Consider the following 14,426-nt stretch of genomic DNA (forward strand, 5'->3'; position numbering starts at 1 on the left):
TTAATAATACGTAAAGCTCTCTTTTGTAAAATAAAAAGTGGTTGGGTGTATGTCTTATGGAAAGATGGATAGATGCACTTTTATCATGTATAGATGCACTTTTATGATGGATTGATGCACTTTTATCATGTATAGATGCACTTTTATGATGGATAGATGCATATTATAGGGCAGTCGGTTATTATCTCCAGAATCAGTACATTACAGCTATAACTGTGTGTTAATATCTCCAGAATGCATCTTCCAGCTGTGAAACATGATGCAGATGTCGTACCTGTGATGGATGAGCTCTGGCTGGGATCAGTGTGAGCTGTGTCCTCCACTGCTGATGGCTGGCCTCGTCCTGGGCTTTAATGACCAGAGGTGACCTGGTCCAGGAGTGGGTCGGGTGTAGCAGGCGGAGGGCGTACACAACTCCATCCACTGAGATCCAGAAGTCTTCAGGCTCACTGCATTCAAACCACACGTGAGCCCGTCTCCCACAGTCCACATACGTCACTGCCAGACACAACAAACAGACGAGGCTAGCTTCCCTTGGTACATCAACCAATCATCCACATGAAGTAAATTAAGTGGCATTAGCTTGAGCTGCTACCGCTCATGTAGCGATGGAGAGTAGAGATAGGCTATTGAATATTGGATTGCAAACAAATTTACTAAACAAAAAATCAAACAACAGCTACAAATTAGAAATAAAGGAAAACCACATGCCAAAGCTGGCCACTGCTGACGTGTGATTTGTGAGGAAAGCACAAGAAGACGTGTGTGCTTTTATTAGATATATTAGAAAGATTTATAATTTAAAAAAATGTAGATTCGTCGTTTTGGAATCGGATCGTGACTCCCAGAAACGGAATTGAGCCGTCTGGGGATACACTGAGTGGTTTTTGTCTGATTTTGATCTGAATTCTGACTCGTGCGACTCTTTTTTTGAATCGGCCCGGTTTTCAGCTTTGTCGAGCAGTGTTCGAGCAGATGGGAAACGAGAGGCGATTGACCTCTCCCGACAGGTAATGAATTTCTGGCATGTCAGTGATCTTGGACGTTCTTCGTGAGGATATCGCACAGTTGAAGCAGAGCTACGAACCCATTGCCCTAAAGTGTTTTTATGTCCTGAAAGAGATCTGCCCGAAGCACATAAATCATCACAGCTCAGATAATCATCCAGGTGTAATGTATTGACTGTTATTGCAATACTGAGGAGGCCAAAGCCTGGGGAGGGCGTTCCTGTTTTGGGGTGAATATGTATTTTTTGCCGGAGTGAATTTTCGGACCAGGCCGAGCTAAGATGTATTTTCTTTTCAAAGTTATGAATGTCTCATCCTGTTATTCAAGAATCTTACACTGGCAAAGAGCGGACTCAACGACTAGCGAGTGTCAACGACTGTTAAAGTGAGTGGAGGCGAACATGACTAAACTCGGCCGTATCGAAGAGTTTGATGAATGCTCGAGTAACTCTTTTGAAGTATACACAGAAAGACTGGCATGTTTTTCATGCAAATGATATTGAGGATGATGCAAAAAAAAAAACGCTCCCTGCTGCTCAGTGTGTGTGGTGCAAAAACGTATTTCACATCATGTTCAGTGCTTACCCCAACGCAGCCCTCTACTGTGTCTTATGCAAACATTAAAAAGCCATCACAGCCCAGCGCCGTCTGAGATTGGTCAGCGTTTGCATTTTCACAACTGTAAGCAGAAACCTAATCAAACCAACAATCAACAAGCTAAACTATTCCATCTTACAAGCTATTGGCTCGTTCCTCTCTCAAAGCAATACTGAATGTCCTCTGCACCATCAATAGTAGCTAACACAGTAAACAGACTGACAGCTGAATGATGGGACGGATGGGTAATGTGTGTGGAATGCTTACAGGAGGCCTGATGCAGCAGTGGACAGGAGACGGTCAGCAGAGAGACGGCACACTAATGCCTCAAAACACACAACACATTACATCCACCTCAATACAGCCATTCAACACTCTAACACACACACACACAACATCACTACTGCCCCAACCCCAGGGACAGAGATGTAAATGTTAATCTAAAATTTGCCCCCTCGTATGTTTTAAAAAAAATAGTCTATATCAGAAGTTTAAAGAGTTTAGAGCTCTGGCATCATTTTGAACTATTTAGGTGGTGTCATGAAGTAAGACAATAAATATGTATATTTAACAGCAAGTAAAAAAATCTCAAACTCCAAACAGTGCTCATACTGTAGTAAGAAGAGTGTAATTGCAGTCAGGAGTATGAAATATTGCACAGGTATTGAAAGAGAATTATTTTAACCGAAGTCAAGGACCAACTGCCCGACTGAAGTGAACACTGATCATCATAATGGCGACTGAGGCTGTACATTATTGGGGGGAAAGTGTCATTGCGATGTTGTTTTTTAGTGATATATTCGCTGAGTTTCAGTTCATTTTTGAGATGTGTTTCAGAAATAATCTCGCAGCGACACAGAAAGCTGAAAGCGCACACTGTTTATTTTCTTTATTTCATAAAAGCACAAGGTTTTGTTGTTATTGTGACTGTATGTTCTGGTTGACAGAGAATTTAAAGTTTCTGATGTCATGATGGAAAAATCCAGCAGAATGTGCCGGCGCATTCGTTGTCCGGCGGCTTACAGAAAATGTAGCCTATTTAGTCTCATATTTATGCTTAAATTAGTTTGTTAAGCGCGTTATTAACGGTTATTTTAACGCCATGTAGCAAACTTTGTCGTTTTTTTTACATGCTTTTGCAACAGGACACGCTATGAAACACATTCATTTCAATGGCTTGTGCCGCGCGAGGACGTTTTGTTGCTTCGTTGACCAAAGCGTTAGCGGATCTAGCTGGACTGGAAACAAAACAACAGGCACGCTACACACACTCGTTTGGGCTTGCGAGCCGGCCAAATAGTTGGTTAACGTTACGTTTTGAGTGGATGACGAGTATTTCTTTCACCCTTTTATTGATAGACAGTGTTACAGTGTTTGAGAGATTATTTGTGTGAAATTGAACACAGATATTGTTTTCAATTAAAAAACAACAACATTTGCACAAAGCAAGGCGTTCCACTTCTTCATTTTGATAAGAGCATTAAAATAAGAAACAAATTATGGGACAAAAAGAAATTAAGAGACATTTAAAATAAATAAAAATGTGCAATCAATTATGAGTAGTTAACGATAACATTAATGCGATTAATCGCAATAGTTTAAATATTAGCCTATAATCTTATTTTCATTGATGTTTTTCTAAGGTAGCTGTGGTCTGCTAAACAGATTATGATCTCATGTGTTATTCGTGCAGAAAGTGTCTACAAACTTTTCCTGTTAGTTACAAGAACTAGAGATCTTCAGAAGTTGAATCAAGAGCTATAATCATGAAGCATGTGTCATTTTTATATTGACTAATGATTTCAGGTCTTATGGTTTGTGTAAAATGTAACAAGTGTTCGAGAAACCATAGTCAGCACTGACTGAGGAGGAGTGACGCTCGACCTCCATGAGTCTCAGCAGTGTGCCGAAGCTAAACTCTCTCTGCCTTCACTCGCTCTCTCTCGCTCTCTCTCGCTCTTGTTAAAACTGATTTGTACGAATGAAAGCCTTCATTCTGGGGCTAAAACCCGCGAGTGAGTTCACCATCAGACTTTGAGGGTGTTAGACCTGCTCTGTAACAGTCAGTCCCAGCGAGTGTCCAACAGAACGAACACGTCTGGCCTCCAGCTGAAGAATGTGGTGTGTTTGATTTCAGCCAATAGAACGGCAGCAGCTCAGCGGGGGTCAAATTCTTCCCATTATCTGCTCAAACGGGCTGGACACCGCCGCTCTTTCCCCATTCCTCAGACACACAGTGAGACAAGAGCCTGAACACCACTGTACAACGAAACAACTATCCCTGGCTGAGTTTACATGCAGCATTGTGTTCCCATTACAATCGGCCTAAAAGTCCAATCCAATGAAAAAGCTCTGTGTAAAACACCTCAATCGGAATAAAACTGCCCAAACCGGTTTGAGAAAGGTGGGATAACCCTTTTCCGTCATGTAAACACTTGAAGTGCGGCGCATGTTCAGCAATGATGTAGAAACGGCGTAATGATGTATGACGCTGATGTTGGATATAGTAGAGGACTGTGGTGTCGATCTGTAATTCTCTGTACAGCGAAGTGTGCTCGGCTCTGATCTGCAGTCGCTTGTTGTGTGCTTCATGTGCTCGTCGTCTCCTAATTAAGACCCGAAATATATAGGTATTAATGAAGTATGCTTTAAGTCTGCAAAGAAAATGAGGATGGTTATGTGACAACAGTGCAGAAACTCTGTAAACTCGTGCCGCGAGCCCATCTCAAAACATCAAGTCCAATTTTCAATGATTTCATTCCGATTTCAACATGAAGTGTCCCTGTAAACGCGGCTAGTTGTAGTATTAGAGTCACACTCAAATTGTGACTGGAGGTAAAAAGTATGAATTAGCCTTCAAGCAAGTATACCTATATAACACACTTATCCAAAAAGTACTTTTACAGTAAATTTACTTAAAAATGTTTTTGGTGTCTTTGTTAAATGTTACATGTAAATTACTTGTGTGAATGAATTAAAACCACTGACCCTACAGTAAATACATGTGTGTCAGTCTGTCGTCTTCACCAGTTTGTCCCGTCATCTGCACTACACTTCCCCGGATCCTTTTGTTTCTACTCCCGGACTCACTCCCCAATCAGCCACCTGTTCCTCGTCCTGTCATTATCATTTTCACCTGTGTTCACCCCACTTAGCTTAATTCCTCTGTGTATTTAGTTCAGTTCAGTTTCATTCAGAGTTTGTCGGTCGATGTCTTTCGTTGTTCATTGTGAACCCGTGTGTGGTGCTTGTATTCCAGTCTGCCTGCCTGTTTATATATATTAAAACTTTGTTCTCCCCGATACTCCGGTCTCCTCGTCCCTCTGCCAGAGCCACACCGTGACAACATGCTGTTAATGCACATTTCCCAGTAATTAATTGTATATTACATTGCAACAATGACAACGTCTAATCACATTTTTTGTACGTGAGTCATTTTACAACTCACAGAAATCCCTGTGTGACGTATTATCTATGATTATATTTTATAGAAATACGTTTGTTTCAGCAACATACATAAGGACATGTTGTGTTACATTTTTGTTATTTAGTTACTATTTATTGGCGTATTTCACTATTATGTGTGTCTTGGTGGGTGACCCTGATAACCATCTATAGATGAGTCTAAAGATCACTCACTATTACACTTAGTAAATAGTATATTTGGCATATTTGCTAAAAAGAAGCATTGCAAAAATGACTAAAACACATAAGACACCATCCACACAGATGAGAGCATATGGAAATCCTCTCAATAACACAATAAACACTCGTTCAGAAATCATCTGATGGTAGAGATGTGGATATATACGTCTACACACCAGCGCTGAGATCCGGCACGTTTATTTACAACTTCCGCTTTAGTGGCACACGGAGAACTGTAATGTCGGAGCGGGATTTGAGAGAACGTGCTTTGATCGGTGTGTGTGTGAGCAGTTCATGAGCGACACAGAAAACAGCCTCCTGTCTTTGCTTCTTATTGACTGAAATCAGGCCCCAAAAGAAAGAAATGACATGATAAAACTAGTTTGGTCAAATCCAACAGACAGCAGATCTCCTCCAGACCGTCCTGAAATATTACATTGGCATAAAGCGATTCAACGTCCATTTTCACCCTGACGGTGATCTTCAGCTATAGCCGAGTCTGTAGTCATCGGTCTCGATGAGCCAATGATCACTCACTAAAGAATGTGAAGCCTTAGCCAAAACTGAGGATTAGGAAATAGGCCTGTAATATTCACTGCCTTAAAACTGCTGAGGTTTGCAGGGTGGATCTAACAACACAACAGTGCAAGGATAGAAGCAAACACACAGCCATTACGATTCAAGCACAGCAATGAAGATTTAGCTCATTTGATCTCGTTATTTGTGAAGTCCAGCTGTTAGCAAACATGTTAGTGTTGCACTGAAAAGAGTAAAGAATGATTGTTTTAGCAGCCTGTGAGCTAAAACAACAGCGATCACATGACACATCCCGTCAGCTGACCTCACGCAGGTCTGAGCAAACCCTCAGGATCTGTGTGAGACAGGCAGTGAAACCCCACGTCACAACAAAGAGCGATCTGATGGACATCAACACACGGCCCGGCAGAGAGAGCCTGTTGTTCTCTGATGTGCTTCCGGCCGGAATAATGAGAGCGAGGGAGGACTCAATGAAAGAGGGATTGAACACTGCTCAGTGAACTGGCAGCTCACACACAAACAGACCTCGCTTTGTGGACAGAGAGACAGAGATCCGCACCCCATGACAGAAGAGAAACACGTCGACACATCACCTGTCCACACTTCTGCTGTAAGGCACATCTAGATAGAAATGAAGAGACATCCTCACACTCACAGAGACCCCTGACCACTTTACTGCCCTAATGTGACGTACCACCTAGACTTGATTTTGTCTATAAGGAACCATCCCAAATGAGAAAAGTGTAAAAACCTTCTTTTAATTCATAAATCATTTCAATTTCTGAATGCAGATTCAAGGATCAATTGGTGCAAAACATTCAGAAATGTGCAAACACACATGTACACTCTAAAAAATGCTGGGTTGTTTTAACCCAATTTTGGGTCAAAAATGGACAAACTCAAACATTGGGTTAAAAGTCTAATTTAAAAATGTAACCCAATGGCTGGGTTTTTCCATATTTGACCCACAATTGGGTCAAAACAACCCAGCATTTTTTAAAGTGTATATAAATGAATTGTGCTTTGGATTTGTAAATGTCATGGATTATGTTTGTAAATTAATGTTTGCAAATTTACTATACATAGCTTTTGCTGTAGTGTGTCCATGAGAAATATCAGTTCATGTTTCCAATCATTGCCATTAATTGTAATAATTCAGTGATATTTTTAATGCAGGAGGAGTCTGACAACAGCTGGTCTGACCAACATGAGTTTGTCTGTGATTTACAGAAACAGACAAGCATGTGTGACGGCATTGACTCTGGTGGAAGACTAATTAAAAGAAACCAACTCAGAATCAAAGCACTAGTCAGTCAGGAATAGTCAAGATCAACACTGTCAACCTCCAACTATCCCAAGAATTAGCATTACACGAGGTCTACATTTAACCTCCACAGCACACGCTTCACCCTGTGTTATTCAGCCTAGTGAAGTATTTCATGTGAGTGTCGTCACACACCCTCTTACTGAAAGTGCTGCGTTATCAGCTCTGTGTCAGATTAATAACCAGCTCTCTGTGATAGACCAATGACCGATTAGATCATATTGAGGCCATCACATTCTCCAGTGACACATGAACACACGGCTGCGACATAACTCAATGAGCTCATGAACCCGGAGCGAGACCTCCGCCAACTTCATCAACGTCTCTCGAGCAACAGTTAAACGAGCGAACGCAGACCGTGCTGAGCAAGATAGCTAACGACAGATAACCAGCATCAATCAGCTGTCAATCACCGCATCAATCTGAACAGGAAAAGCAAAGACAGCACCTTTATTTAGAAAAACAAGCTTTTCGACGTGTCAAAGGTAATTTGACTGGAAAGGCCGGCCCTGAAGAGCCATATACAGTGCAGTAATTTACATCTAGTGTTAAAGCGATGGGTTTGGGCAAATACACAAGATTCTTTCCATTTTACTTTAGGAATATCTATACTATAATAGTATGGAGCTAATAATATGACAAAATGTTTTGAATTTGAATTGTTTTCAGGTGTAAAGTGCCAACTAGCCTCTCCCTATGGAGGATCAGTTTCCCACTCTACAGATAAAGCGTTGTGAGTTTGTTTCGCGTCCCTTCCCCCGAAGTGATAAAATAAAACGAAATTCATTATCAAATTTATAGACAAGACAAGTCGTTTGTTCAGGCATGGTTTTGTAGGGATTTACAAACCTGCGCACATATATTCAAACGCACATAACTATAGAATCAGTTCTTTATGCGCATGTGACATATCAGCGTTTATCACAGGTTCGCGTTTAAAGTCTGTTTAGAGACATTCATATACATTATTACCTTCAGTCAGTCCTCGAAGTGGGGCGGTACTCACCGGTACGCAGTACCGGCACTTCTACATTTTACTCTTAAGCGTACCTGCACTTATTCTTGCGTACCGCTACTTCTCGCATGTAGCCAGTACTCTAAACCACTGACAGAAAAAGCGTGACGGCCGTTTAACCCCTTATTTACTGCACACACATCTGTGTCGCGTTACAGCTGCGAAACGGCAACCGGAGCTGATCGCGGAATTTACGGCCACCGCAAGCGTGAGCAGTGAACGAATACATTCACACCGCGAGGAGGAGCGTCGCGTAAGCAGCAGTGAAGCGGGGGAGTGTAGCTATTTTTGTTGTGCTCACACTCATTTAAGGTGAAAGCACACTTTTGATGGAGAAAATAAATATGATTTCACACAAAAAGTGACCAAATGCACAGAATTTGCATGTCTAGTGTGTTTTAACAAGAACTGGAGTCGGCTATACGTCAGAAAAGAAAAAGATATTTATACAGGATTTAGCCATTTAAACTTGTCTTAATTATTCAGTTTGGGTAAAACTATGTTTTATAAATAAATAAAACAAGCAAGCTAGTCTGAATATAGCCTAAGCTTTTCTTTTAGTTTATGTAATAGCCTACACAGAGAGGTAGCCTATGCCCAAATCAAAGTAGTGTAGGCCTACTTATTTTATGTTTTCTGTCTTGTTAACACATCAAATTATGACTGAAAAGACATACCGGGAGCTGTTTTCTTGGTTGTTTCTGTTGTTTACCATTTACTGGCAATGGCTGTATACTTTCCATCTTAACAAACTTCAAGAATCAAGTTTATTAATGACCAACTTCTAAAAAGATAATGTTTCTTTTTAAAGAAATGCGTGCACACACCCTACTTGTTTAAATACATTGATGTTGTAAATAACAATAAATTGTTGTTGTAAGAGCAATATTTCCAAGTTTTGTTTTTCCCTGTAAAAATTTCAAATGTCAAGATTTGCCAATGCAAGAGAGTACCGGCACCTTTTCCTTCCCACTTCAAGTACTGCTTACAGTTACTGTAAATCCGGCCTTTAGTTCATAAACGCCAGAGGAGAACTGGCCCCCGACTGAGCCTGGGGTCTCCCAAGGGTTTTTTCTCCATTGGGACACCTGATGGAGTTTAGGACACCATTGGGTCACCTGATTGAGTTTTAGGACACCATTGGGTCACCTGAAGGAGTTTAGGACACCATTGGGTCACTTGATGGATTTTAGAACACCATTGGGTCGCCTGATGGAGTTTTAGGACACCATTGGGTCACTTGATGGAGTTTTAGGACACCATTGGGTCACCTGACGGAGTTCTAGGACACCATTGGGTCACTTGATGGATTTTAGGACACCATTGGGTCACCTGAAGGAGTTTAGGACACCATTGGGTCACTTGATGGATTTTAGAACACCATTGGGTCGCCTGATGGAGTTTTAGGACACCACTGGGTCACTTGATGGAGTTTTAGAACACCATTGGGTCACCTGACGGAGTTCTAGGACACCATTGGGTCACTTGATGGACTTTAGGACACCATTGGGTCACTTGATGGAGTTTTAGTACACCTTTAGGTCACCTGATGGAGTTTTAGGACACCATTGGGTCACCTGAAGGAGTTTAGGACATCATTAGGTCACTTGATGGAGTTTAGGACACCATTGGGTCACCTGATGGAGTGTTTGGAGACCATTGGGTCACCTGATGGAGTTTTAGGACACCATTGGGTCACCTGATGGAGTTTAGGACACCATTGGGTCACCTGATGGAGTTTAGGACACCATTGGGTCACCTGATGGAGTTTTAGAACACCGTTGGGTCACTTGATGGAGTTTTAGAACACCATTGGGTCACCTGATGGAGTTTTAGGACACCATTGGGTCACTTGATGGAGTTTAGGACACCATTGGGTCACTTGATGGAGTTTTACGACACCTTTAGGTCACCTGATGGAGTTTTAGGACACCATTGGGTCACCTGAAGGAGTTTAGGACACCACTGGGTCACCTGATGGAGTTTTAGAACACCGTTGGGTCACTTGATGGAGTTTTAGAACACCATTGGGTCACCTGATGGAGTTTTAGGACACCATTGGGTCACTTGATGGAGTTTAGGACACCATTGGGTCACTTGATGGAGTTTTACGACACCTTTAGGTCACCTGATGGAGTTTTAGGACATCATTAGGTAACTTGATGGAGTTTAGGACACCATTGGGTCACCTGATGGAGTTTTTGGAGACCATTGGGTCACCTGATGGAGTTTTAGGACACCATTGGGTCACTTGATGGAGTTTTAGAACACCATTGGGTCACCTGATGGAGTTTTAGGACATCATTAGGTAACTTGATGGAGTTTAGGACACCATTGGGTCACCTGATGGAGTTTTTGGAGACCATTGGGTCACCTGATGGAGTTTAGGACACCATTGGGTCACTTGATGGAGTTTTAGGACACCTTTAGGTCACCTGATGGAGTTTTTGGAGACCATTGGGTCACCTGATGGAGTTTTAGGACACCATTGGGTCACCTGATGGAGTTTTTGGAGACCATTGGGTCACCTGATGGAGTTTAGGACACCATTGGGTCCCCTGATGGAGTTTTAGAACACCATTGGGTCACCTGATGGAGTTTAGGACACCATTGGGTCACTTGATGGAGTTTTAGGACACCTTTAGGTCACCTGATGGAGTTTTGGGACACCATTGGGTCACTTGATGGAGTTTTAGAACACCATTGGGTCGCCTGATGGAGTTTTAGGACACCACTGGGTCACCTGATGGAGTTTTAGGACACCACTGGGTCACCTGATGGAGTTTTAGGACACCACTGGGTCGCCTGATGGAGTTTTAGGACACCATTGAGTCACCTGATGGAGTTTAGGACACCATTGGGTCACTTGATGGAGTTTTAGGACACCTTTAGGTCACCTGATGGAGTTTTTCAGTTCCTTGCCTTTGGCTTGCTCAGTTGGTGATATACAAATTAGTTAACCAATGAGTAATATCCTTGGCTCTACCAAACGTGGATGTTTTTCCACTAAGAAACGAACATTGTTATTATGTTTTATGAATACTGTGAAGCTGCTTTGATGCAATTTAAATTGGGAAAAGCGCTATATAAATTTACTTTACTTGAGTTGATCTAACAAATTAGAATTTGGGGTGGTAGTAGTTAAATAGTTTTTTTTTTTTTAACGAATGTTAAACATTTGAAATTTAACAAATTGAAATGTTTTTTTATGGCTGAATTTTATAGACATGTATTTTAAAACAGCTCTGAACAGTTCTGAATTCAAATACTGCAAATATTCAGTTTAAAAAAATACAGATTCAAGTTTTCAAAATGAAGAAATTCAGAACTTCAAATGAACTTAAACATGAATGATTTTGTGTTCATATATTAGGTAGCGTTCTCAACACGTGAGACATTAGTCTAAGCGGAATCTGGTGTCTGTTTTAAAGTATATTTTGTGTAAAATTTATTAGGACACCACTGTCTACTACACAGACAGGATGCGAGCAGCGCGACTGGACTCAGACACACAGGACTCAGACACACTGGACTCAGAGACACTGGACTCAGACACACTGGACTCAGACACACTGGACTCAGACACACTGGACTCAGACACACTGGACTCAGACACACTGGACTCAGACACACACTGGACTCAGACACACTGGACTCAGACACACTGGACTCAGACACACTGGACTCAGACACACAGGACTCAGACACACTGGACTCAGACACACTGGACTCAGACACACTGGACTCAGACACACTGGACTCAGAGACACTGGACTCAGACACACTGGACTCAGACATACTGGACTCCAGTGTGTCTGGATCAGTTTATGTTTATGGATCAGGGGGTGGAGATGGGTAGGATTATGGGTGGGGTTAGGGTTCAGGGGGCAGAGATGGGTAGGATTAGGGGTGGGGTTAGGGATCAGGGGGCGGAGATGGAGTAGGTGTGGGGTTAGGGATCAGGGGGCAGAGATGGGTAGGTTTAGGGGTGGGGTTATGGATCAGTGGGTGGAGATGGGTAGGATTAGGGGTGGGGTTAGGGATCAGGGGGCAGAGATGGGTAGGAGTTGGGGTGGGGTTAGAGATAAGGGGGCAGAGATGGGTAGGAGTTGGGGTGGGGTTAGGGATCAGGGGGCAGAGATGGGTAGGATTAGGGGTGGGGTTAGGGATCAGGGGCGGAAGTTGGTAGGATTAGGAGTGGGGTTATGGATCAGTGGGTGGAGATGGGTAGGGTTAGGGGTGGGGTTAGGGATCAGGGGCGGAGATGGGTAGGATTAGGGATCGGGGGTGGAGATGGGTAGGATTAAAGGTGGGGTTAGGAATCAGGGGCAAAGATGGTTGGGATTAGGGGTGGAGTTAGGGATCATGGGGTGGAGATGGGTAGGATTAGGGGTGGGGTTAGGGATCAGGGGGCAGAGATGGGTAGCTTTAGGTATATGTAAGATGGGAGGAGTTGGATCTGGATATAACTCCTCCCCCTGGATTTTGTGTTCTGCAGGGAGGACCATCTCCCAAGAACATAGTTAGTTTACTATTAACCTTCAAGGTTATGCCAACTAGTGAATTACTTACATTTGTATTTGCTCATGTTTTATATATATTATATTTCAGGTGTTAATATGGACTTTAGAATTATTTTCACTTTTATTTAAACATTGTTTCGTTTTTTCCCTCAAACATTTGCACACTGTTCTGTGTGTAGTTGATATAAATGTTGGAGCGCTGTCAATGTAGTTCCAATGAGACACTGTTAACAGAGAAGTAGCTGTGTATGTGTGTGTGTGTGTGTGTAGGTCTCATGTTTACCGGTGAAGACGGGCTGTCCCGGCAGCAGCACAGCGTCAGGAATCACTGTGGTGTAGAAATCCTCAGAGAAACCCGGCCGGCACACGCCACGACCTCCGACCTCTCTGTCCAGGGACTGCAGAACACAACACACACTCATCAGCAAACAAACACTCATCAGCACACAAACACAACAAACCCTCATCAGCACACACACACACACACACACACACACACAGCACACAAACACAACAAACATTCATCTGCACACAAACACTGATCAGCACACAAACACTCATCACTAAACTAACCCTGAACACTTCTGAAGTAAACTAATCCTGAACACTTCTGAAGTAAACTAACCCTGAACACTTTTGAAGTAAACTAACCCTGAACACTTCTGAAGTAAACTAATCCTGAACACTTCTGAAGTAAACTAACCCTGAACACTTTTGAAGTAAACTAACCCTGAACACTTCTGAAGTAAACTAACCCTGAACACTTCTGAAGTAAACTAACCCTGAACACTTTTGAAGTAAACTAACCCTGAACACTTCTGAAGTAAACTAATCCTGAACACTTCTGAAGTAAACTAACCCTGAACACTTCTGAAGTAAACTAACCCTGAACACTTCTGAAGTAAACTAACCCTGAACACTTCTGAAGTAAACTAATCCTGAACACTTCTGAAGTAAACTAATCCTGAACACCTCTGAACTAAACTAACCCTGAACACTCCTGAAGTAAACTAATCCTGAACACTTCTGAAGTAAACTAACCCTGAACACACCTGAAGTAAACTAACCCTGAACACTTCTGAATTAAACTAATCCTGAACACTCCTGAAGTAAACTAACCCTGAACACTCCTGAAGTAAACTCTGAACACCTCTGAAGTAAACTAACCCTGAACACTTCTGAAGTAAACTAATCCTGAACACTTCTGAAGTAAACTAACCCTGAACACTTCTGAAGTAAACTAACCCTGAACACTTCTGAAGTAAACTAATCCTGAACACTTCTGAAGTAAACTAACCCTGAACACTTCTGAAGTAAACTAATCCTGAACACTTCTGAAGTAAACTAATCCTGAACACTTCTTAAGTAAACTCTGAACACCTCTGAAGTAAACTAATCCTGAACACTTCTGAAGTAAACTAACCCTGAACACACCTGAAGTAAACTAACCCTGAACACTCCTGAAGTAAACTAATCCTGAACACTTCTGAATTAAACTAATCCTGAACACTTCTGAAGTAAACTAATCCTGAACACCTCTGAACTAAACTAACCCTGAACACTTCTGAAGTAAACTCTGAACACCTCTGAAGTAAACTAATCCTGAACACTTCTGAAGTAAAATAACCATGAACACTTCTGAAGTAAACTCTGAACACCTCTGAAGTAAACTAATCCTGAACACTTCTGAAGTAAACTAACCCTGAACACACCTGAAGTAAACTAACCCTGAACACTTCTGAATTAAACTAATCCTGAACACTTCTGAAGTAAACTAA

The 14,426-nt window shown here is 42.1% G+C and overlaps 1 protein-coding gene across 3 annotated transcripts in view; it reads right to left on the reverse strand.

The window, feature by feature from the left end:
* LOC120464320 (cadherin-2) overlaps positions 1 to 14,426 on the reverse strand; it is a 41,302-nt gene that overhangs the window by 24,208 nt on the left and 2,668 nt on the right. Inside the window, exons 2-3 of one of the 3 annotated variants that reach the window (XM_089134643.1) lie at positions 12,932 to 13,046; positions 275 to 498 (exon numbers count right to left, since the gene is read on the reverse strand). In XM_089134643.1, coding sequence (XP_088990769.1) covers positions 275 to 498; positions 12,932 to 13,046 — 339 coding nt within the window. Of the gene's footprint in view, positions 1 to 274; positions 499 to 12,931; positions 13,338 to 14,426 lie in introns of those variants that run through there. The other 2 variants (XM_089134642.1, XM_089134641.1) reach the window with 2 other exon arrangements.

Source organism: Pimephales promelas, chromosome 9, assembly GCF_988280905.1.
Source record: "Pimephales promelas chromosome 9, fPimPro1.hap1.1, whole genome shotgun sequence".
Taxonomy (NCBI): domain Eukaryota; kingdom Metazoa; phylum Chordata; class Actinopteri; order Cypriniformes; family Leuciscidae; genus Pimephales; species Pimephales promelas.